General features: G+C 37.6%; 1 protein-coding gene across 3 annotated transcripts; it reads left to right on the plus strand.

Moving 5' to 3' along the window:
* Window positions 1–27,135, plus strand: LOC131949300 (transmembrane protease serine 3). 3 transcript variants are annotated; one of them, XM_059311117.1, is made up of 13 exons: window positions 1–107; window positions 1,777–1,860; window positions 5,888–6,028; window positions 8,375–8,497; window positions 15,087–15,228; window positions 15,750–15,979; window positions 19,257–19,389; window positions 20,736–20,853; window positions 22,084–22,185; window positions 22,948–23,072; window positions 24,419–24,580; window positions 26,161–26,339; window positions 26,773–27,135. In XM_059311117.1, the coding sequence occupies exons 1-13, from the start codon at window positions 99–101 to the stop codon at window positions 26,944–26,946; spliced, it is 1,722 nt and encodes a 573-aa protein (XP_059167100.1). In that variant the 5' UTR covers window positions 1–98; the 3' UTR covers window positions 26,947–27,135. The 3 variants fall into 3 exon arrangements, with proteins under 3 accessions (XP_059167100.1, XP_059167102.1, XP_059167103.1); XM_059311119.1 differs by lacking the exon at window positions 22,084–22,185; XM_059311120.1 differs by lacking the exon at window positions 8,375–8,497.

A 27,135-nucleotide genomic window follows, 5' to 3' on the forward strand; every position in this document is an offset into this window, starting at 1 on the left:
CATTACAGAACTTGAATCCTTGTCTTCACTCTCATAGAAGATAACTCGACATTGAGTTGCAGTTGGCCGTAGCTACTTTCATAGGCCTTTCAAGTTTTATGCAACGCGTGAGTGTAAATTATAAGACAAACTTTAGTTTCAGTGAGAGCTTAATGTATGGCGTGATCTAACGTACAACTGGAGCCTCTGTTATCAAGGACATAGAAACGGAGACGTTTTGACGTTTTTTATCACATCAGATACACAGAACTTTTCTGCATTTCTTTCCCATCTATACCAGAGCGGGAGATCTCTGGTTTATAGAAAGATTTTTATACATACGCGACTTGGTCCTAGTTTCGACTCTTCTATACTTTTCCTTCCTGCTTCCTCTAATATCATTTGGCCCAGCGTAAGGACAAGGAGCGGTCAAATCAGTCTAGGCCGCACCCAGACTTACTGTGGAAAACGGGTGGGGAGTTAGCCCCAGGCTCGGTAAAACGCGTCTGGGGCTTCTCTTTTTTTTTTGCGTGAAGGGATGTAATAATCCTTAACCGGGCCCTCATCATCTGGGGAAGAAGCTCATGGCCGTGGGAAGCCAGCCATGGGGGAGTAGATCTTGCGCTGCTCAAAATGGCCACCCCGAGTGGGCTCCCAGGTTGGGCCGGTTGGACACCTCGGTCAGGTGCACAGTGAGTCTGGGAGAAACGTAGGTCAGCGAGACTACGATGACCATAAAATCACTTCAGCAGAGGCGTAGGAAATAAAAAAATTGAGGGGGTGGGGTGCAAATCGATAGTATCTCCCCGGGCGCCGGGAAGGGTCGCTACGCCTCTGCACTCCAGGCCTGGGGAGTGGCCATGTAGCTGGCATCAAGGCAGCCCCACCTATAAAATGTCATGAAAAATGCAAAAAGTAAAGCGTAAAAGTGAAACTTGGGATTGACGGACACGTAGCGGGGGTGTTGGTAGAACCCGGCTAACAAGGAACGGGAAAAGACTATGAGGTTGAGGCCGTGTAAAATTCGTCTGGTGAGGTGCGGCGAGCAATGCCCTGACCGTCTCAGGGGGACTGGTTCCCCTCGACCCAGAATGTTTAAGGTCCAGGGCAGCGTAATGAAAAGTCAAGCAGTGGAAAGTTCAGGTAAAAAAAGACTCCGCGGGCCAACGTCCCAGCCGTTAGTGTGGGAGTCGGCGCGGAAGCACCTTTCAAAACGAAAACCGTGAAGGGAGCTTTGGCCATTCTGAAGTTTAATATATACGGCTTAGGCGACCAATTAAGTCAAATTGAATGTCACGATGCATTGTCTTCATGTCTTGACCCCCTTACCAATTACGAACCGTATCTGTCAGTTACAAGTGCCTGCAATTTCGCTCGGCCGTTTCGATCTAGACAGACAGACAGACTGACGACAGAGGAAGCAAGTTAAATAAAAGCTTGTAAAAATTGTTTAAACGACTGAATTTGATAGCAGAGTCTGTCTTGGGGGTCATCCATAAATGACGTCACGCTTTTTGACGATTTTTACCTCCTCCCCTGCGATATTTTTCCAAAACATATTAATATATTTTGATGAAGATTACATCGTTCGATTTTTTTTCATCATTGAATTGTTTCTAAACGACAATACAATTTAATTTTACACTAACATTTCAGCGATAAACTTTTATTTCAAAAATATAAAGTCGGCAGCAAAACATTTGTTTAGCGCAGTAAAAAAATGGCTTAAATAAAAAATAATTTGCTTGTTGACGGTTTAAAAAAGAAAGCTCATTGTGTTTAATTTTTTTTTTTTAGAAAAACAACCCGCAAAATAGAAGGATGAAGGAAATTTTTTTACTTCTATGTTTATGCATGTTAGATTTAACACCAGCGTCTGAAGTAAGTAATTAAGTAATTTGAAACAAAGACTTTGATTGCGTAAGCTACCTCGTGTGTATGAGAGTGTTTAGGATACACGATTTGTAAGTCGTTGCTGTTCTATGTGTAAATGTTTGTCAAGTGTGTGTGTGCGTGTGTCTGATCGTGCAAAACGGTACTGTGTGATTGTGTTTGTGATGATTTATGCGTGTATCATGTATATGTAGTTTTCAAAGTAGGGTACGTCGCTTTTCTGAAATTAATTAAATTTTAGTTACCTTGTCCTGATTATATATCACGTAGTAGATAGGTGTTGGTTAATCATTTTTAATTCTTGTATAACGGAGGCTGCTGGGAGGGGGTGTAGAAAACAAATATTTTTTAACAGCTTATAAAAATGTATAAAACAATTTTTTTTTCTAAAATTCAATTCCAGCCTTATCATTATTTTTTCCTTTGTGCATCCAAGACACATGTAAAGTAAAGTTACCTTTGAAACCTGACGGCCTATGGGGCAAGTGAAGTAGAGTTCACTTGTTTCTATGACCTCGACATATGAAGAGTTAGTGTGGTCAGCACTATGCCCAGCCGCCTTTACTTTCCCTAACCTGAGTTAGGTACCTATCAGAGTTGGGTGGACTCAATGACGGTCCACTGATTTGAACCCGGATTCGAACTCGAGACGTATGGGTTAGCAGTCCAGCTCTCTACCGCTAGACCACTCCATCCCTCAAGACACAATGGGCCGCCACAAAAAAATGCTCCCTCCACTTTTGTTTCGGTACTATTCCTGCGCAGTCCGGCTTCTGTCAGCCGCTTCCCCAATGTGCGCCTCAACATCTTCATTGGGCTTTACTATTTTCTTTTTCCTTGAGGAGTCCACTTCAGCGCCATTCCTGCTGTATCATCTGGATTCATTCTTAGAGCTTGCCCCAATCGTGTATCATTTGAAATGGTGTTAGGCCAGTGCATGCCAGTTAGTTTGGAAAGAGTCAAGGGAACGCCTGGTTGTGGTTGTTAGTTTGCAGCACTGTTCAGATTGGTAGTACAAATTCGCAGGCCACATCCCTGCAGACACATTTATTCTTTTATAATTTAATTTTTTTTATTCTAATGATGAATTTCTCTATTAGTATGAGATTTAATAGCTTTTTCTAGCTCTTGTGTGCAGAGGCGTAGCGACCCGTCCCGGCGCCCGGGGTGAACTTACATTTAACTAGTATAAACAGAAAACATTATAAAAATGTATACAAAATTAAATTTATACACATTTAATTTATTATAGACTGTAAAAGAAATTGTTCGGGCAAAAATAATCGTGGTCTCCAGGCTGCTGCTTTATTAGCCTCCCCCCTTTATCCCTAACTGGCTGAGGATGTGTGTTCGTTTGTATTTGTGTTTGATTGCAAGTGTGTCTGAGTGCGTATGTGCAAGATTGCGGTACATGTATTCGTTTGTATTTGTGTTTGATTGCAAGTGTGTCTGAGTGCGTATGTGCAAGATTGCGGTACGTGTGTTCGTTTGTATTTGTGTTTGATTGCAAGTGTGTCTGAGTGCGTATGTGCAAGATTGCGGTACGTGTGTTCGTTTTTATTTGTGTTTGATTGCAAGTGTGTCTGAGTGCGTATGTGCAAGATTGCGGTACGTGTGTTTGTTTGTATTTGTGTTTGATTGCAAGTGTTGCTGAGTGCGTATGTGTACGATTGAGGTATGGGTGTGTGTGTTTGTATTTGCTCGTAAATCAGTTGAATAAGGTATAAATATTTGCGTCTGTATTTAATCAAACAAGGATTAGACAGGAAATTCATTTTGTTCAAGTAATGCTCAATCTCTATAAGACTATAATACCTATTGCTTTAATTACACATGGATGCCAGTTGTTTCATTTATATCCCAAACTGGGTTCAAAGGGAACACCTTAACATGACGTTCTTTCTAACAATAAAGTGGTTTATATCAGAGGCGTAGCGAGGGCGGGGCGGGGGGTGCGGACCGAACCGGGTGACACCATTTAGGGGGGGGGGGGTGACACAAAGCTGAAAAATTGCATTAAATCCTAGCTTGTAGAAAGCGCCATCAAACCACAAAAGCAAACACTAAAACAAACACAAACAAAAGACAAACACAAACGCAAACATAAAAGCAAACGAAAACAAATCCAAATCCAAACACAAACCCAACCACAAACTTAAACCCAAACCCAAACACAAAGAAAACACAAATGCAAACAAAATATGGAAACACAAATGCAAATACAAATAGAAACACACTCGCAAGCGTACACAAAAACAATACCTTAAAATAATGCAAATAAACGCAACCATAAACACAAACTTAATTATTAACTCAAAGTGCTCAAAGTCTAGCCCGGTTCGCCAAATCGCACCATGCTGGGGCGCCGGCAGAACCGCCTGATTCAACGTAGTAAACGACTATAGTAATATTTCTTATCCATTGTCTATCGCACTGTTTAAAAGCAAAATTATACACCATAGCTCTCACATGATACCACAGGGCGCTAAATCGAACCCTGCCAGGGCGCCTGATTCAATTTAGTGAACGACTATAATACCCTAAGCTTATCCGCAAACGAAAATATAGAAGTAAACAATGAGGACTTTTAAGTGCGGCTTGTAAACTGTTATTTATTTAAAATAATAATTAGTAAACAGTACGTTCAGAGTATAAAATAAATAAATGACAGCATTTTCCTTACCACATTTTGCACTTGATCGCTCCACTCCAACGAAATAATTACTTTTTCTTCCCAACACCAAATCTAAGTAATAAAAATTTAAACCCCCCCCCCCCCCCCCCCGTTGTGGGTTTTTAAAAATGGGAAGTAATTGTGTTTTTGCTATTTTATCAAGGGACGTAATGAGTGCTAAATGTAAATATATTTCAGATACAATAAGAATTTTTGTGAAGGGTAAAACATTTACTTTAATTTGTTTAATGGAAATGCTGCCAATTAACAGTGTACGTTAGAAAAATGAAATTTGCTTTATAACAAAAATATAATTATTTTTATATCATTAATTTAGACGATTAGCACTTTAAATATACAACACTATGGCGATCAAGATTTTTTTTGCTACACTCTTTTGTAATCACGCTGTCCGCTGTCACATTCAGAATTCAACTTTATATATTAGATTTACAGTAGTTTCGACATTTTGGAGAATTATAATGTTTTCGTGTCCTACCCATATATGTGTGCTTGTAGAAGCGGTTAGTAGTCAGGTTATCAAAATGTTATATTATTATATGATGAATGGTCATCTACGAATGTTTTTAGCGCAATTTCCATTCTGGAGAATTGCGTTTATTAACTCGTCAAGGATGGATGGATGGATGGATGGATGTCCGCAGCTTTAAGTCGTATCTCCTCCTCAAACGAAGCAATATCGAGGACTAGTTCCAAAAGCAAAAAAGTTAAGCAAGTTCCAAGGATGATTGTGGGCCAAAAAATTCCCGGGTTTCCTTCCTGGATTTCCCGGAAAAGCCAAAAAATCTAGAAAAAAATGCAGTTTTGGCCCATATCTCGGCAACCAGACCACTTAGCGACTTGAAACATTTACCATTCGATTCCTGCCATAATTTTGAACAATATTGCCGAAGAAAGTTTTCAAAAATATCCTTTCGTTCGGTCACAAAATTTAAAAAAAAAAATGACATTATACATAATACATTACAGTACTATATAGCAAAATCGGCAGTGGAAGGCGAAGGAGGACGAGGGTAAATCATGTGACCTGCTCAGCAGCGAACTGCGCGAGCTGGCTTAGCAGCGAACTGCGCGAGACGCAGGCGAAGGAGGAGGATTCATGTGACCTGGCTTTGTCCCCGTGTGTGCTTTACGTTACGACAGAGCTATTTTTAGATAACATAAGGAAATTGCGCTTAAATTGTCACTAGACTTTTTAATAACTTGTTTTTAACGTGTTCATGTATATGAAGGCAAATGTTCAATTTTAATTACACTAAAATTTCTTTACTAAATGCCAGCTAAAGAGATACTACATTGTACAACGTCTATTTTATTCAGCTTTCCTGTGACACCCAGCTATGGTCGAGGTACCATGATGGGGCTGAGGGCATATTGTTTAACTTGACTGCAACAATCGGCAACTTAGACGACACAGCACTGTACGACCCCAGCGCCTGGACTGATCAACTGTTGATTCAGGTCAGCTCACTCGTGTGTGTATGTGTGTGTAGTCTTATTTGATGTGTCACGTGTGTGTAGTGATGTATGATGATGTGTTAGGTCACGTGTGTGTAGTGTTGTATGATTCGTGTTGTGTCACGTGTGTGTAGTATCGTATGATGTGTGTTGGTTGACGTGTGTGTAGTGTTGTATGATATACGTTGGTTCAGGTGTGTGTAGTGTAGTATGATGTATGTTGTCATGTGTGTGTAGTGTAGTATGTTGTGTGTTGGGTCAGGTGTGTGTAGTATCGTATGATGTGTGTAATGTCACGTCGTGACCTGAACCATTTAAAACAGCTCTTGTAGTTGGAACTTTGACCTGACGTGGGACGATAGAGTTTTGAAAGAAAAAGTTATTTTTAAAACGTAAATTTAAATTTGCGAATACGTTTGATAACATTACACAAGTAGGTGGCGCATTGACACTAATCGATAGACCAAACATTTTAAGTATGTCCCTACTCAACCAACAAACTAATGTGTTTCCCTTCTTTCTCAAATATAGCGTCAGAAAATCCCCCCCCCCCCCCTCCCAAGTCCGCCTATTAGGGGTCATCCATTTATGACGTCCAAAAAAATTGTGATTTCAGTCTCCCCCCCCCGTCTACACGCGCCCACTTTCGACGAACCCCCCCCCCCCCCCCATTATGGGCGTCCACAAAAATTTAGTAGACCTCTAAATACATGCTGTAAAATAACTGATTCAGTTACATGTAATGTGTACATTAACTAATAATGTGATATAAGGGTTTGATATTTTCGGTAACATCGATTACTAGGCCTAAATAATAATTGGGACTTTTTCAAGATGTCCGTAAATCTATTGCGTGTTAACTTACCAGATGAATGTGCTAAAACTATCTAAAATTGTTCTTTATTGAAAGAGTGATCGCACATGGTCGCTGTGTACCATGCCTCTCGATTTTAAAGGCTTTTCAAACCGCTATTTGTTATACAGAGTCATAGAATGCAGGCAGAGAATTTTTGCAAATCTCGACGTTTTACAGCTCCATGAGTCGGAAAAAAACAGTTTTGCAATCTTGTCCGTATGTCTGTGTGTATGTGTGTGTATCTGTGTGTGTGTGTAAACAAGATAACTTGAGTACAGTTACAGCTAGGTTGATGAAATTTCATATATACGTATTTTATAAAAATCGTAAATCCGTATTAATTTTTGAGCGATTTCCGATAACCGGAAGTGGAACTTTTTCTACTTTGAATTTTTCAAAATCCTATAACTTGAGTACTATTTCAGATAGATAAGTGGAATTTCTCGTGTTAGTAAAAGATCCAATTCTCTGCCTTCTATCAAATTTTGAGTAATTTTTTTTTACCGAAAGTAGTAATTTTCGCTATTTACGATTTCTCCGCACTATTATGCACATTTTATTTGGCGTTCACTTGGTGTGTAGTTCTTTTTTCTTCGAGATTTTATTCTAGTTTAAAAAGTTTAAGCATTTAAAATGGAATAAAAATGAAGTCTATATCCCGAGTTGCCATCCCCTGTTGTTTTACATAAGAATATTCGAGAAAGTTTAAGGGAGATCACTCCCGTTTTATTATAATTGAAGATGCTCTAGACCGAACTTTTTACTGTTATTTGTGGCTGTCTAGCTATCATTATCAACGGCCTGATATTGGTTCGGGTAAATTCGGCTAATCAACATGATGTCATTATGTTACTTTTACTCAACTTTACGCTGCATGTGTTTCCATAACAAACCGCCTCTCCCCTTTTTTGTGTTCGCGCTGAACGTTAGCCCTACACACCTGACCAATTGAGCACATTATGCACGTGCTGATATTTACTATCTAATAGCAACGTGGTTGTTTTGAGTATTTTACTTGAAAACTATTACCAGATCTACATAAACTTAGGCTTTGACACAAAATAATAATGTTGTTTAATAAATAATGATAATTGTTTGAAATGTTTAAAAATACAATTGAAATACCATGAATTGTTATAGAAAATTGCCGCGGTCACCACCACATCCCTCCCGCTTGAAAAAAAAAATCGCTTATTTTCTTAGGCGGGTAGTAAACTGTTACATTACTGATACATTTACCACGAGAATTGCCGATTAGCGCATAACCTGCATTTTCAATACATTTTTTAAAATTATTTTATAAATCATCAAATTTAAGTATTTTGTGGTTTAATTCCGCCTCTCAGAGCAATTAAACTTATCTTGAGTCCATTACTTGATAAGAAAAATAGATTAAATATGTTATTGTTTTTAATCTTTAAAAAAGCCCAGATTATGAACAATGTTGGACCTCGATATATGAAACGTAATTAACTCAGATTGATACTTTCCAGATAAACATATCCAAGCCGGTTTTACTGAGGAGTCTTCTAGTTCAAAATGAGCCGGGAGATTCTGGTCGTGTGACGGAGTTTGAGCTGCATACGTCGTACGACTGCTCTACATACAATTCACAAGTGAGAACTCCGTGAGAGCGGTGCGCGGACCTTTGACCATTGGTGCTTTGACCATAGGGGGCTTGACCATAGGGGTTTTGACCACAGTGGGGCTTTGACCATAGCGGTGCTTTGATCATAGGGGGTTTGACCATAGGGGGTTTGACCACACATGTTTTCTCAGCAGAGGGTCTTTGATCACAAGCGCTGTGTCCGGCTTTGATCACAGGTAAGGTACATATATCAGTCAGCATTGTGTCATCCCTCGCCATTTTTACTTTCTCGTATATACGAAGTATAGAGAAAGTCTTGTAATCGTGTAAAAAAATCTCGACGTTTTACCACTCACTGATACGGAAAAACATAATTTTGCAATCTTGTCCGTTTGTCTGTGTGTCTGTGTGTGTGTCTCTGTGTGTGTGTGTGTGTAAACACGATAACTTGAGTACCGTTACAGCTAGGTTGATGAAAATTCATATATAAGTATGTTATCAAAATCGTAGATCCGTATCAACTTTTGAGCGATTTCCGATAACCGGAAGTGGTACTTTTTCTACTTTGAATTTTTCAAAAGCCTCTAACTTGAGTATTATTTCAGACGAGCCGACCCGCTGCGTATCATACGCCGCTATTTAGTTGTTTTATTTTCTACTTTGCAGTAATTCATTGCAGTAATTCATAATTTGTGAATTCGACTGTACCAATGCTGCCACTGAAAATATTTACTTTAAAACACTAACCCTCCCCCCAACCCCTACCCTACACCCCCCTACACCCCCCCGGTGAATAGCAGCCTCCTCTTAGTTACCTCCTGTAAGTTTAAAATCGTTTCAAACTAAATTATCTGCCCATAATAGCCGTCAACAAACCAGGTTCTACAATTTGTAAACATTTAGAGTGAACCACAGCTCACCAGATCATGTGGGGGTGGGGTGGGGGTGGTAGTGATAGTGATAGAGAGGAAGAGAGGGGACTGCAAAGGCGCGCTTGCAGCTTGTTTTCTAACGGCTCCCAGAAGAGAATTATATATATAGATAGATAAATAAAATTTCACATGTAAGTAAAATATCTAATTCTCTACCTTCTGTCAAATTATGAGTAATTTCCGTTGACCGGAAGTACTAATTTACTAATTTCCGATTTCTCAAAAAACGCATGTAAATTTATAAAGTACTAATAATATTGCGCACTGTTATGCACATTTTGTTTTGGCGTTCGCTTGGTGCGCAATTCTTTTTTCTACTAGATTTTATTCTATTTTTACAAGCTTTTATTTAACTCACTTCCTCTGTCGTCAGTCGTCAGTCTGTCGTAAGTCGTCAGTCTGTCTAAATCGAAACGCCGGAGTGAAAATTCGGACACTTCTACTTGACCGATACGGTTCACACTTGGCACGTGGGTCAATACATGAAGACAATGCAATATGAAATTAAATTTGACTTAATTGGATGCCTAATTAATTTTTTATGAATTAATTAAAATTTTGACAGAATTAGTAGGTATGTCTATCCAACCACACCACACGCGTCATCACGTTCAATAGCGCGTCATCACGTTCAATTGGTGCGCAATGGTTTTTAGTCATGTAACTATATTGTAAATAAAACATGTAAAGTACTGAAAAAAAAATTCATAAAAAACGTTTCAATAACAAGCTTTTATGTAATAATGCACTAAAAAGTAGAAAATAAATTATAGACTACTATTTAAATAACTATAAAGAAAAGCGTGAGTGTATTCCTTAACATTAGTAAAGGTATCCAATGGTGCCCTGTCAAAACGGCCTGGGACAAATCGGCCCTGTCAAAACGGGCCCGTTGATTTGACCCCGTCAAATCGACCCCCGACAAAACGACCCAGTCAAAATAGCACCGTCAAAAGGGCCCCGACTTATTGGCTCCCTTTAAATGGACTCCAGTCATATTGACTTGCGACATATAGGCTCCCGACAAATGGGCTCCCGATATTTAGGCTCCCGACAAATGGACTCCCGACATATTAACCCCTGACAAATAGGCTCAGGACATATTGGCTCCCGACAAAGCTGCTCCCGACATATTGGCTCCCGACATAAGGGCTCAAGACAAATGGGCTCCCGACAAATGGGCTCCCGACATTTTGGCTCCTGGCTATTGGGCTCCCGACATATTGGCTTTTGACAAAATGACTCCCGACATATTGGCTCCAGACCAATGAATGGCATGACCACTATTGGCATAAAAGTAACCATTTTGTCCTACCTCCAATACCACTATAAACTCTTTTAAATGCCCGAATGAAATTGTTTTTCATGAACCAACATTAATTCACAAACAAATCGAGCCCTTAACAGCTAAATTCCACCAATTCTAAAGTTTTGATAATGTTTAATTTACAACAGAAAAGATCTGTTGCTTAAAAGCGATCACAGAAGTGTAAATGTATGATATAGGCTACATGATGTTTACATGATGACAACATTTTGTTTTGATAGCCTACAAGCACACTGCAGGTAGGAAGGTACAGCGTGGACCCTTCTCCCCACACACTGAGTTGGAACAGCCTATAACCGACTCAATTAAGGATGTCATAGATAGATGACCCTTAAATTAAAACATACTATATTTTATAATAGATAAACTAATATAAAATAAGGCCTGCCGAACAAGAGATGCATACGTTGTATTACATAACAGTGTTGGATAAGCTAACTCTAAAGAATATTGATGAAGGGGTCTCACTGGCAGGTGTCACATACAATGAGATCGCTTTGCCGGGAAACTTAGTCTTTACAGAAACGGTATTGTCAGTGGACCGTTTTGTGGAGAAACTAAATGGCGGGACCCTATTTGTCGGAGTCGTATTGACAGGGGCCGTTTTGTGGAAAAAACTAAATGACGGGAGCCTATATGTCGGGAGCCAAAATGACGGGAGCCAATTTGTCAGGAGCCTTATTGACTGGAGCCCTTTTGTCGGGAGCCTATATAACGGGAGACCAGTGTTTCTTCCAGACTTTCTTCGGGGGGGGGGGGGGGCGGACACTGTTAAAAGTATATATTTTCTATATAAATTATATAAATTTCATTTCGTTCGGGGGGGGGGGGGGGCGGGGCGGTAAAAAAATTTCGGGGGGGGGGGGGGGGGGGGCTTCTTCCCCCAGGAGAGATGCCTGGAAGAAACTGCGGGAGACTATTTGTCGGTAGCCTAAATGACTGGAGCCTATTTGTCGGGAGCCTATATGGCGGAATCCATATGTCGCTGGCCCTTTTGACGGGTCAATTTGACGGGGCCTATTTGACGGGGCCGATTTGTCGGGGTCGTTTTGACGGGGCCGTTTTGTCATTGGCCGTTTTGACGTCGCACGATATCCAATTGATACTAAAGTGACCCACGCTTTTCTTTATAGTTATTTAAATAGTAGTCTATATATTATTTTCTACTTTTTAGTGCATTATTACATAAAAGCTTGTTATTAAAACGTTTTTTATGAATTTTTTAAAAAGTTTAAGTAAACAAAAATCATGTCTATATTCCGAGTTGCCATCCCACGTAGTGTTAAATTAGAATATTCGAGAACGTTTAGGGGAGATCACTCCCGGTTTAGTCATAAACAGTGTTGTGTGTTACCTCTGTGAATTTTGAATGAAGTTATATATAAAAATGGGAGTCTTACACCTAGATATATAAATTGAACATTTGTTTGAGAAACTATACGTTATCAAGCTATAAATATTACATAGGAATTTAAAATAAAATAAACCGGGAGTGATCTCCCTTAACTTTCTCGAATATTCTTATATAACTCGGAATATAGACTTGATTTTTAATTACTTAAGCTTTTGAAATTAGAATAGAATCTCGTAGAAAAAAGAATTGCGCACCAAGCGATCGCCAAAACAAAAATGTGCATAATAGTGCGCAATATTATTATTACTTTTTACTTTCTCGTATATACACTTGAAATTTTAACAATTTTCACCGTATTACACCTCCGTCCTTCATCACATCTGAAGTATAGAGGACTTATTTTAATCGGGAAAAAAATTATCAATCCTGGATTTATCAAAATTAAGAGGTCTATGCGTAATCCAGTCTGAAAAACTGGGCTTTGCAATTCTGTCCGCATGTCTGTGTGTCTGTCTGTCTGTCTGTCTGTCCGTGTGTAAACACGATAACTTGAGTACCGTTACAGCTAGATTGATGAAATTTTATATATAAGTATTTTATCAAAATCGTAGACCCGTATCAACTTTTGAGCGATTTCCGATAAACGGAAGTGGTACCTTTTCTACTTTGAATTTTTCAAAAGCCTATAACTGAGTACTATTTCAGATAGATAAATGAAATTTCACATGTAAGTAAAAGATCAAATTCTTTACATTCTGTTAAATTTTGAGTAATTTCCATTTACCGGAAGTAGTAATTTACGCTACTTCCAATTTCTCAAAAAACTAATGTAAATTTTTAAAGTACTTATAATATTGCGCACTATTATGCACTTTTTTGTTTGGCGTTCACTTGGTGTGCAATTATTTTGTCTACGAGATTTTATTCTATTTTAACAACTTTAAGTATTTAAAATGGATTAAAAATCATGTCTATAGCCCGAGTTCCCATCTCCTGTTGTTTTATATAAGAATATTCGAGAAAGTTTAGGGGAGATCACTCCCGTTTATTTAATTTACATGCGTTTTTGAGAAATCGGAAATAGCGTAAATTAGTACTTCCGTTCAACGAAAATTACTCAAAATTTGACAGAAGGTAGATAATTAGATCTTTTACTTACGTGTGAAATTTCATTTATCTATCTGAAATAGTACTCAAGTTAGAGGCTTTTGAAAATTTTAAAGTAGAAAAAGTACCACTTCTGATTATCGGAAATTGCTCGAAATTTGATACGGATCTAGAAGTTAAAAAAAAAACAACTATAAAAGTTGAAATATACAGGGGTACATATTTTTTTGCATATAATTTCTAACGATGCAAGTAAATTGCAATCTTTTTTCGGAAGGGACTCTTGTTCTGGAAAATGATATTATATTTCTCTTATTAGTATTGCTACAGCGCAGAGGCGTAGCGACCCCCCCCCCCGGCGCCCGGGGCGAACTTTCAGTTTGGCGCCCCCATATCCATGTATATATATAAATAAATAAATAAATAAATAAATAAATATATATATATATATATATATATATATATATATATATATATATATATATATATATATATATATATATATATATATATATATATACATGCATATACATATACATATACATATACATATGCGTGTGTGTTTTTGTGTGTGCGACAGTCTGGAAAAAAATTAACATTTACGCTGATTGTCGTTCCCTAAAACTTCACTGGACGCCAATTAAATACCTCTTAAGATGCCGAAACGAATAAAAAGTAGAAAATCAAAAGAGCTTAGAACAGTGGGCTTCATCGAACCCGCGAGGTTCGGTAATTCAGTCTCAGGGCTTCCGCGGAGGTCAAGACACACAGCCGAGTCATTTGATTCACGGTCGGATTTGTCAGTGTGGACGATACAACTATTAAGAAGGGTTCGGTGACTGCTCATATGAAACTGGTGGGGTTCGGTACTCCAAAAAGTTAAGAACCACTGTTTAGAGTGTATTTTATAGAAGGTGCTAACCTTATTTGGTCTACTTTTGGTCTTGTCTTTAGAACAATTTCGATCATAGTAGGCCAATATTGCCATTTTGAATTATTAGTTAGGTTGAACAAAGTAATAATCAGTACAATATACTAATTTTCTTCTCTCTTAAAATTTTGGCAAAAAGTGTCGCTTCCCATCCACCCGCTCCGACAGTCTGCTATTTTACTGATCGGATAGCGATACAAGAATCCGTCATATTTGTTTCTCTTTAATGCAGTGATTCAGGCAAGATGTAATGCAATCAAGTAAAAGTATCTGATCTCTCTCGATCAAGTTGAGAGAATCGTAAAAATCGTTCAAAGAACTATAGTCGCGTTATTACTTAGCAAAACTGGGTAGTGAAATCGTACATTAAGTGTTAATACAATTGATTTCTTTTCTAAGTGTTAAAAGAGTTATCTAGCAACCGATCCAGTACAAATCCTGCGCTTTTTGTTAGTGAAAAAGCGCCCCGACATCTTGGACAAAAAAGGTAGAGCGGATTTTAAACGTCACTAACTCATTTTTATCTTACACAATCGTAAAATACGCTCTAGTTCAATGGGTTTCTTTTCTGAGTGATATCGGTTATTTATTCCTTAATCCAGTGTGAATTTTTCCGATTTTAGTCTTCGAAAAAGCGCCCCCTGCCCTCCCCATCTACGAAAGCTGGAAAGCGGTTTTTCCGGTCACTGTTTCTTAAAGATATATGTTTTACAGTTACACAATCAAGGTAGAAAACAGTTAAATCAGTATGCAAAGGCTCTCAGCCGTTAAATTTCTTTACTTAGACTGTTTATAATTCAAAACTGCAGCTTAAAATGAGCTTTTAATTTATTTTTTCTACCCCTTTTGGCGCCCCCCTAGGGTCTGCGCCCGGGGCGGCCGCCCTCCCCGCCCTCCCCTAGCTACGCCTCTGCTACAGCGTCCAGATGTAATCAGGAAACACCATCTATATGAACTATTTCACAGAACTACAGGATAGTATACGTGAACAATGGCGAGTTTGAAACTGTTCTCTTAAACAAGATTGAGTTTGTTTCATGTCTAAAGATGGTCATTACCGATTTCATAGAGATTATACCGTCTCTTAGTCTGGAACTTGTAGGCTGTGGTGAGTTTCTTCCCTTTATATATTTTTTTTCTGAATAAGGAGAAAAATGCATAATAGTTTATAGGTAAAGCTCCCTTTTGGAAAGTGACGGTCCACGGGGCAAGTAGAGTTCACCTGTTTCTGTGGGCTCGGAATATGAAGGGATAGTGTGTTTAGCACTATCTCCAGTCGCTTTGCCTTTTCTAATATGAGTTAGGTACCCATCAGAGTTGGGTGGACTCAGAGACGTTCTACTGACTTCAACTTAGATTTGAACCCGAGACTAGCAGTCGAACAGTCTGCCGCTAGGTCACGCCGTCCGTTAAAAATAATTCATAGCAGCCATATATTTTAATGTGGCTCATAAAATTTTAGTACATGTCTGTAATACAAAATATATAGGTATACAATATTAGTGGTGTAAAATTATATAAAGAACATCCGTTTATTGTCTTTTTAGTGCATATTATTATATTACAGGGGTGGGGGATATGCTGTCAGGTTTCACATTAAGTTCTTGTTACTTGTCTTTGTTAATACAGCTGTAACACAAGATGGAAGTTGCTTGCATCCTGTGCCACTACCTGCAGAACGAAATGGAAGTGGTTCGTTACATAGAGTCAGAGACCTGGCCTTCGATCAGGAAATTCTGTTGACATGGCTGACAGTAGAGCTGCACTCTAACCACTCGGCGGTCGAAAGTTATTTCAATATCTATTACAGCGCCAACTGCACCAATTTGTTATATTACGACTTGGATAATGCAACATTGGTAGGTATTCAGCTTGAAGTCTTACACTACAGAAACATGTGCGCCATCTAACCGGATTCTGCGGGTGGCCTTTTTTTTTAGTTCGCCACTGACCCAAAGAGCAATTATTTACTTATTGTAGACCCAAACGGTTTGGAGGGCCAGAAATAGAAAGTGCAGGCTTAAATGAGACAAAAAAAGTAATGAGTAGTTAGTGATCAGTCAATCGTCCCATATCACTATATCCATGGTCTCGGTCGCAAACCGTCTAACTCCGAAAATGTAAATTTTACAGGAGAGACAAAAAACTGATTATTTCATTGTTGATCGCTCTAATACAATTTTTTAAAAAGATATGTGCGAAGAAACTCTCTACCGACTATACTGTAGCGTTTTAAAATGAGTTTTGTTAATATTTACAACATTATAGCAGGTTTAAAAGATAGTCGGTTTTGCACCAGGAAGAAGTGCATTTAATAGAGTTGAAAGAAAAATGGCGCCACTTAGCAATGAGCTCACGGGATTAGTTTTACCATATGACCACTACGGCAGTCATTTGGATGAAAGAGGAGTCACAATAGACACAGATTTAGAGAAGAGGAATTTTCAATTTGCCGGAAACACTTTGGCAGAAATATGATCACACTTGACAGTGGATACATTTCCTACAGTGGCAGAATACATAGACCCAGAAGAGTCTGAACTCCTTGAAACGTCTCTGCTCTCAAAGGATCAGCTTTGCACGATATTCATGTGAGAACTAGCCAGTATTTGACTCAGATCGTTAAATGCATGGATGGTAAATGTTGCTCAAAGCCAAGAAGCTCGTTTTTCAGATTAATAACTGATATATTTCTTCCTCCACCTTTACCAGTCGTCCAAACAAGCTGTGGACTATCAATACCTGAGCGTTCAACAGATGGCTCTTCACATAAATTTCTTTTTGCTGCTCAATGTATAAAAGTGGATGAAATCCTCCCCCTCGCACAATCCCTTATGATTTGTATTGTCCGTCTGTTCAATCCGTGATCAGCGACAGGGTTTGTAAAAAGTGTCACTCATACTTCTCTTCATTGGTTATGCTGCGCAATCATTCCTTAACTCACAAACAGGATTCATCAATTGTGCCATTACAGCGCATCAGGCCTCTGAGAGTTGCTACACGTCGCCAACGTGAACTGATGGTTATAATTGCCAATGAAATTAATGGTGAGAGTGTAGATTGGATAGAAGAGGAAGACCTTGATGTAAAGGGAATTCTTATTCCATACGGGAAAAAAATCAATTCCGTCCCTGTGTTTTCAATGAAGGAACATTCTCCATGGGAGAATGAATTAGCTTAAATATTACAACTTTTTAATCGAGGATTGCCATGTTAATAATGTTGTAAGTAGTTTTTTTTAATACTTCGGTTAATGATCTTGCTAAGGTTTAGAAATATGAATGTATATAGATATGGTCGGTTAAGTTATAAGTATAACCTGTTACTGATATTATTATTAAATCGTTATTAATAAAATTTCTATAAAATTTGCTTAGATTTAAGTCAGTGTGAGGGTATTTCTTGTCCTATTTCAACATCCTCTTCGCTAACAGCAAAACACGCAATTTAATAATCTAGTGGAAAGTTTTTACCATAAAAAATCTGTGACATTTATATTACTTTGTAAGAGATGACATCTATTAAATCCATCATATAGGCTACAGTAAAATATACCAGGAAAATTGAAGGTCTGGGCATAGTTTTAACAGTTAAATAATTTGCATATTATACTAAATATATTGTTATTCTCGCGTGTGTCGTCATGTCTGCAAGAAATACCTACATTTACATTAAGTATTTTAAAAAAAATTAATACTTTCAGCTTTGACATTACCTCACTGTATTATTGTTTACCTGCTGGTGCCACGTATGGGTCCAGCACGCTCATTATTAATGCTGTGTCAACGAGGGGTAATTTTAAAGGGATGAAAACACAGTAAATTTAAAACAGGGTAAATTAGAGGGTGGTTGGGGTGGAGTGTGACGTCATTTTAGGGGGGGGGGGTCTGACTTTCTGTGACGATGTGTGACGTAGGGGGGAGGGGGGTAAAAAATGTCCAAAAAAGCGTAACGTCATTTATGGACGATCCCTTAGCGTGGATTGATCAAGTTTAATGTGGTAGGTATTTTAAATACTGCCTTTTATTTATTTTCTACACTGAACTTACTGTTTACTAATTATTATTTTTAATTATAGACAATTGACGTAAAATAGACATCTTTATTCGGGAGCGGGAAATCTCGCAGGTTATTATTTGTGTCTCTTTTTTGCGCACGACTGGGAATTCGTTTTTGACTGTCGAACCAACCATGCTGAACGTCGTCTTTTTTTTACACCACCATAATGCGTACCTTTTTACAAGCTTTTATTTAACGCACTGTCTCTGTCGTCAGTCTGGATCGAAACGCCCGCGCAAAATTTTGGGCACTTCTAACTGATAGATTCGGTTCAAAGTTGGCACGTGGGTCAAAATATGAAGACAATGCAATTCGACATTAAATTTGACCTAATTGGATGCTTTATTATTTTTTAATTAACAAATTAAAAGTGTTTCCAAATTAGTAGGCAATAACAAGCATTTATGTGCTAATGCGCTAAAAAGTAGAAAATAAATTATACTCTACTATTTAAATAACTAAAAAGAAAAGCTTGGGTCTCTTCCTAAATATTAGTAAAGGTATCCAATATATACTGAAGTGTATAAATTGATATAGAGAATTTGAAATCCCCCAAAGACAATCTACCGCTCCCCCTCACGGAATTCATATAGAAAATATACTTTTACCAGTGTCCGAACCCCCTTCCCCCGCGGAAAATTAAGTCGACCCTCCCCCCCGCCCCCCAGGAGAAAAAAGTCTGAAAAAAACACTGCATGAGACGACACTGACTGTTGAACTGTTCACACAAAAAGATACACTTATCAGTTATACAAGAATGACATATCACCCCCCTCCCATAGTACAAACGTAGTAAGCCTTCTATTATCCATAACTCTACTTTAAAGTACTCTAAGTTTATTCGATCAAAACAGTAGGTATTCAGCCATAAAAGAACTTTATAAAAGCCACACCCAAAAGATCCAACATTGCTAGTATTGTCAAGACTTATTCGCAATTTCTGGTCTAAACTGTGACATAAACTTTGATATTATCGTTGTACCTAATAGATGCAACTAAAATATCAAAGAATTAAGAATGTAATTATTCCCTTAAAAAATTATCACTTCAACTGTTTTCAAAATATCTGTATCCTAGTTGAGTGTCATGTCAAATGACAGAAAATCAAAATGGATGACAGTTAAACTCAACAACCCAGTCAGTGCCAAATGTCTTGCCTTGTATCCTTCAGTGAAAACAGACATTGGGAAGATCTATACTAATAGATGCAGTAAGTCATATCCAAGATTTTAAATTCTATTTGACACTAGACGTTTCAGATAGGCCATGCTCCGGCCATATATAGCCAACAATCCTAAATTTAAATGTTAATTTTTTTTTAAATAAAAAATTAAACACAAACTTAATGTGCAAAAGTTACAATTTTACAAGATTCTAAAATTAATCTAAACATCACCTACCATTCATCGACAACACGGTTCGTTACGAAAATATGCTAAAAATGTAAATACAAGAAGCACCGGAGTCACATTATACAGAAATCCGCTGGTTAGATACAAGATGAAAACCGCAAAGCCTTACGTTTAGCTAAAAGTAACAATGGGTACGCTATTTATTTCAACCTGTTAAACACACTATTTCAAATAACAGACCTTTACGAAAAAGAAAACGAATATCAAAATTATTTCCAACTTAAGACATAACTGAAGCAATAAATACAAACCTATTTTTAGACATAATCTGTAACTCTGATTAAAAGTTAAACTGTATCCTCAATTAAAACTTGTTTCATTAAAATCTTAATTCAATTCACAAAAATAAACCAAATATTTCAAACTATTATATAGCACAACATGGGGCATTTCTGCCACATTCATCGGCTTTACGCTATAAGCGATTCCGATGAGCGACCACCCTTAAAAACGGTGTTACTAGTTTACACGTTGTGCGTTTTCGCTCCTTTCAGAACATGGGGTTTCTGTAAAATGGTTCTTCTCTCTACGATCCGTTGCCACTCTTTTTAGCTTTTCCCAATTCTTTCCTACCGTTTCTTCCTTCTCCAGACCCCACCCTACGTGTCTTCCTGAATCGTTTGTACTGGGGGTTCCATTTCAGGTCCTGTCCTTATCTACACCAGTGCAGAGCCGTAGCGACCCTTCCCGGCGCCCGGGGACAAACTTTCGATTTGCACCCCCCCTCAAGATTTCGATTGCACACCCCCCACCCTCAAACTTTCGATTTGCACACCCCCCCCCCTCAAACTTTCGATTTGCATCACCCCTCAAGATTTCGATTTACACCTCCCCCCCTCAAACTTTCGATTTGCCCCCCCCCCCCCAAGCTTTCATTTTTATTTTTCCAACCCCCCGACCCCCCCCCCCCCCCTCTCGCTACGCTACTGCGCCAGTGTCCTTCCTCAACATTCGCCCAATCCATAGCATTATCTTCTCCATGATTTAACTTTCTACTGTTTCCTATCCACACATCTCCCATAGCTTTGCTGCGTTCTCACGGAAAGATCATTAAATTAATTCTCAAAAAACCAATATTATTGCCCAGGTAAATTTACACTAGTAGAAAATTTTAAGAGTTAAAACCAATTGATCTGGCACACAGATCGGTCCGGCTGTGGCGTCAAACCCTCTGCTGACCATGGTAGAACAAAACGTATTGTCAATGGGGTGATTAACAGAGTTGGAGAATGGCCCTGGCTTGTATCTCTGCATCACTTGTTGTAAGTCATGGTTATTTAAAACAAAATTGTTTTGCCTTGAGTTATACTTTAAACATTTAAGTGAAGAATGTAATTGTTTAATCCATAATGTTTCTACTTTCAAGTAAGGAATATTTGCTTTTAGATTGCTTAAGTTAGAAGATCACCCCCCCCCCCCCCAAACAATTTTAAAGTAGGAAGTATGACATGTTTATTATAACATATTTAGAATCGAAATGCATTTGTTTATTAATTCAACATTTTCGCAAATATTTAAATTACTATTAAAATTATATGCCTTTTTATGCACCGCACCAGCCAACTATTTGTCTAGCTACAAATATTTACTATTAAATAGCCTTAAGAATAAAACAGTAACATTAAAATGTTTTACAAAAAAGTATCAATTATTAAAATCTCCACTCAATTATAAATTAATTAAACTTTATTTAGATGCGAACATTCAATAATTGTAGTCTGTTCATCGTGCCCAGGGAGCTCAGTATACATTTGTGAAATGGGTTTACTTATGATGTTAAAGTATATGTATAATTCACTTAAAATGGACCACGCGAGACACCACCACGTAAATGCACGTCGTTACTCCCACGCTCTCTAGGCATATAACGACCACCCCAACTTCTACCATTCTGGTGAGCTAAGGTTCAGCCCGAATGTTTAAAATCGTAGAGGCCGGTCGAATTAGTAACGGCTATTAGGGACAGATACTTTAGCTTCTAAACGATTTGAAACTAAGGAGAGCTAAGAAGTTCTGCTTGATCTTTTCATTGTCGTCCGTAAACTGACCTCACGTACTGCTTCTTTTACAGCGGCGAGCTGGGGGGGGGGGGGGGGTGGAGGGCAGTGTCGAATTCATTAACTATGAAGTACTGAAAAGTAGAAAATAAAAAAAAAAAACTAAATAGCGGCGTATGATACGCGGCGGGTCAGCTAGTATTTTTAAAAATGTCAGGAGTTTAAAACTACACGGTGTTGAAATTTTTTTTCAAAGTTCTATATTATTCTAATAATGTAGCGTCGTCTGATTTTACCTTAATGACAATTCTCCCAACAACCTAGAAAAGAAGAAAGACACTTTCTTTTACCTCATACTACCATATTACTAACATATTTAAAAAAGTTATCTCTTTACAAGCTGTACAAAAGCTCTCGTTTTAAATAAAATGTATAAGTAAAGTTCTGTGTTGTTCAATTTTAATTAAACTATATGATAATTAATTATAATGTTAGCACCGGGAAAGTTGGCTTTACTAGAATATCTGGCTACAGACATGTATGCGGCGGATCTCTAATCTCACCCAGCTGGGTCTTGACCGCTGCCCACTGCTTCGCGTAAGTAACATCTAGAAATCAAAGATTATAGCACAATAAAATCGCAAGGGAAATGAATTGCATCATTGCATTCTTCCTTTACGTCCCCTGAGGAGCAAAGAGCTGCAGCCACACCCATCCTCATGACTCGTTTTTGTACATCTCTATCTTTATTTGCATCAACGTAAACCCTGGAGCCTTTGCCTCTTCTACTGTTTTTCTCCAGGATTTCATTGGCCGGTCTACGTTCCTCTTCTACTGGGGGATTCCAGTCTAACACCTTCCTCGCAATATTATCCTCTACTCAGTGTTTGCCATATCCATCCCCATTTGCGGGCTTAAATGTCCCTGTCTTTTAGCTGCTGTTTTGGTGTTGAGCCACAGGTCTTTATTTGATAATTTATCTGGCCATCTTATCTTGAAATAATCCACCATTATAACGATACAAGTATCCACATTTTTAGGGGCCTACATTTGGTTTAAAGAACGCCCTTCATTAGGGATTAGGTGGGATTCTGCAATCAAGGACTAAACTGAATGAGTTGCGTTGTTGGTTTCCGCTCACGCACTGTAACGTCCCCGACACCCAAGCTGTTGACGAAGGGGTGTTCAACCTAGTTTTTGCGGAGGGTGGTCAATTTACGCTTAAGGTTTATTTATTCTCACGGGCTAAAAATTGACTATCGGTCTTGAGGGAAAAATCTACTTACATTACACGGACTGGTAACCAGACCTGAATGAAAACATCAGTGCAAATGATAACATGTTGCCTTCCTATTATAGGAATGCCCTCTCCAACGTCAGCAACTGGAGAATTTACTTCGGCCTACACGACCTCACTGATGACAAGAACGAAAGAGTCCAGATGAGGTTAATTGAAAAAGTATACATCTACCCAATGTACAACGGTAAGTCAAAAAAGTATAGCTGTCATTTCTAATTCTGCAAAATATAGCTGTCATTCGTGTGTCACCAAATTATTACTGCGTTTTTAAAGTTAAAAACTTAAGCTGCTATTTATGAGTTATCTATATCTATATATATAAAAAGCAATGTATGTCTGTGTGTCTGTGTGTGTGTCTGTCTGTCTGTCTGTGTGTCTTTTATGCATTACCACACCTCTTATCACATCGCCGTGAAACTTTGGGAAGTTGTTGAGAATATTCCTGGGGAGGTATCTGAGAAAAAAAATATTTCAAATTCGCAGGGGTGGTGCCCCGGTAGGGCGCGATTTGTTTTTCTCTATATACGGTATATAAAAATAAAACTTTCGTCAATACACGGTTTGGCGCCCAGAGTTTTAGAGCGACTAAGTTGGCACTTGGCATCCGTTAATCGAGCGTCCTGCATAGCGAGTAAGGGGTACTACTATATTCATCGGTAAAACTACAACAGGCTTCCAAAAATAACTTTGTAATGCGAGGAAATCCTTCTGTACAGTATCTTCACCTTGCGAAAGATGAAAAAATAACTTTTTGAATATGAGGAGCCTACTGTAGAGTTTCGTCACTTTGCGAATGATGCAATAAGCATCTATTATTAGACAATCCAGTCAGAAATTGAGATCGAGAATCTAATAATAGACCATTAGTAACGCTAGCATATTGCATCAGTCACACTGATATTTAAAACAGATCAAATAATTTTTTTACGTGTTAAAGAAAAAAATCCTGTTCATTTGTGTCACTTTAGCGAATGACGAAATCTGCATCATTATTAACAGGATGCTATTTGGCCGATGGCGCCTGTTAGTTTTAATGAGCCAGGGGTCGTACGCCGCGCCTATGCGGTAGTGTAATCGGGGGGTGGGGGCCCTGAGAGCGCCCCTCTAAGTCTCTGACACAGAGGCGGTAACCGAAGTGTGTTCTACCATATTATTTCGGTGAGTGCTTAATGTACACTCAAGGTTTTCATGCGGTAGTGTAGGTAAACCCGTGTCCCGATATTTAAGATCCAAGAACAGGCATTGTTTACATTTAAATAACTCATTTTTAGAAAAGAAGGTCACGCGTCTAAGAACATATAATTATAATTGATAACGCGTGGGTGAAATCCTAATATATTTCGTCAAACTTTCTTCTATCACCGCGGCAACGCGCGGGGGTCGGGTACGCTAGTTAATTATAAATGAGCAGTGTAGCAACCATTCATAGGTCGGAAACGTAATGCTGTCATTCATTCTATAGTAGGTTAATTATTTAAAAAAACTGTCATATTTATTTGTTGTCCATTAACATGACTTGCTAACCCTCAGATACTCTGAATCTTAAGCTATGGGACATTGCCCTCGTCCACCTCAGTGAACCAGTCCAGTACACCAGGTACATCTCTCCCATTTGCTTAGATGAGTCGGAGCTGTTTTACAATGAAAGCCGATGCACTGCCACAGGATGGGGACCACTAAGACTTGTTCCAGGTGGCAATTTGATGGTTACCCACACAACATACATGGTTAAATAATAAAGCTATTAATGTTTGCGTTTGAAGATTTTCTAATTCATAGCTCAATATAAATATACGAGCGTAGCATATGCCGCTATTTAGTGACTTCTTAAATGACACAGTTGCCCAAATAGTGTGGATACACACTGTTGCGCATGCCTGGAGAGCGCGGGAGGGAACGGGAGGAATGATAGAGATCTGGCGTGCGTGCCTAGTGTCCCGCATGATTGGGCGACGTAGATAATTATATATATATATATATAAATATATATATATATATATATATATATATGTATATATATATATATGTATATATATATATATATATATATATATATATATATATATATATATATATATATATATATATATATATATATATATATATATATATATATATATATATATATACTAGCCATCGGTACCTGTTTCACGTGAATTATAGGCCTATATATTTTAAAATGTTGTACTTGTTTGAGAAAAAAAAATATAAAATAGTTATTGGTCAAAACGCAATGTGCTTTATTACACGCTGAACGATATTAGTGACAAAGCAAAGAAATAACTAATTAGCTAAAAATCCTACACATTTAACATAACACAGGCACACACTGATTAAGTGACTTAAATGATTCAGTAAAAATCTCGACTATTCAATTGTATTCTTTGTGTTTTTAAAGTAATTTATTTTTTATTAGGTTTTTATGTATAGATCTATAGATTTAAATAAAATAGTCAATTTCTTCATCGATAATCATGCCATATTAAATGCACTCGCTGATTAAGAGACTTAAAATTAAGAGACTTAAAACATTTCGTTAAAAACCCGGCTGCTCAAAGGCAGTTATGTTGTTTTTATCTTTTAAAATAAAAATGTATGATGTGAATAGATTCTAGAGTAGATTATAGTCTAAATCTAGATCTTGGCGTCTACGTCTAGTTTTTCCGTATACCTAGTTTAGATCTAGAATCTCTAGATCTAGAATCTAAATAGATAAAGTAAATTTTGTAAGTTTAGGCCGAGAAAATTGTATTATATACATTTCAAAGCGTGCGTAGATCTAAATCAAATTTGAATGAAATAATTCATTTCTTTTTATTCTAAAATCGGAAGATGACGCCATGAGTTTTGTGTAAACATTAGGCAAGTGACGTCATTGTTTTATGTGTTCTTTTTCACAACTATAAATACTTTTCCTGTTGTATAATTAAAACTGTTTTTCTACATTCGAATATGCCTTTATTTTTAATTTTTCTTCTTTAAATACAATTGTGGTTATACATTTAAAACATCTACCATATTATTTTCAACAAAAATTGTATCAAGTTCTCCATATATCGCTGATGATTCTGGATTCTGATGTGATATCCGGCGAAAATATTTTGCGGACAGAGAGAGAGAATTGCGCACATGGCCTTTTATATATTAGGATATATATATATATATATATATATATATATATATATATATATATATATATATATATATATATATATAGTTAAATAATCTCCAAGACTTTTGTTTAGATTTTGCCTCTAAATCTGATACCGCAGGATTTGGTTTTCCTGTTAACCGCTTCCAAAACTCAGGTAACCTGAGGGTCATTTCTCCAGTTGAATGCGATTTGATCGTAACAGAAACGGTAGGAGATTCCCCCATTCCACGCACTGTGGTGTGCACATTGGGAGACGTATACGATGAATCAAATTCTACTAATCGTAGTCCATGTAATGTACGATCCTTTCCATTATAAAAACAGCAACAATTTAAATGTACATTTTATTAACAAAATGACCAGACATCATTTTCTGTATGCTGACTGTAATTAACAGTATAGATAAATATAATCGTTAACAAATACGCTTTTAAAACAAAAAAAAATTTAAATAAAACTAACAAAATGTTTTATTGTATTCTATTAGTAGAAACAAACTTTGTTACACTTTGTTTCAGTTTTAATAAACCACGTGGAACTAAAAAGTTTGACTTAAACCTATTTATCTCGTCTAATTCATAAATTATTCAAATAAAATCACCGCAAATTAAATAAAGTAAATTTTGTATTTCTTCATAAAAAGTAATGAGAATGTCACTTTTTCTCAACGGCGGCACTATCATTTTCACTCTGAGTGTTGTAAAAACAAATTGTAATTTTTTTTCCATAGGGTGACTCAGGTGGGCCACTGATGTGTGAGGTGAGTGGACGCTGGTACCAAGTTGGGATAGTGTCGACGGTCTACGGCTGTGCGCTGCCAGGACTTCCAAGTTTTCACACACGAGTGACCTCCTTCAAATCTTGGATTAAAGATACCATGGCCTTAGAAGAGACAAATGGCTAGTCTGTTTAATATTATAAACAAACAACTTTCTATTTAATACTTTCTAAACAACCCAGAGTGTCACTTTGCTTGTAATTTACAGTTTCATTATCCTTAAATTATATGTATTATATATCGTAGTGACATAATTCATGAACTTTTAATTGCATTTCCTTTAATATTCGATACACTTGTAAAAGGATTGAAAAC

This window comes from Physella acuta, unplaced genomic scaffold, assembly GCF_028476545.2.
Source record: "Physella acuta isolate Inbredline_101_S28 unplaced genomic scaffold, ASM2847654v3 ptg000688l, whole genome shotgun sequence".
In the NCBI taxonomy this organism is placed as follows: domain Eukaryota; kingdom Metazoa; phylum Mollusca; class Gastropoda; family Physidae; genus Physella; species Physella acuta.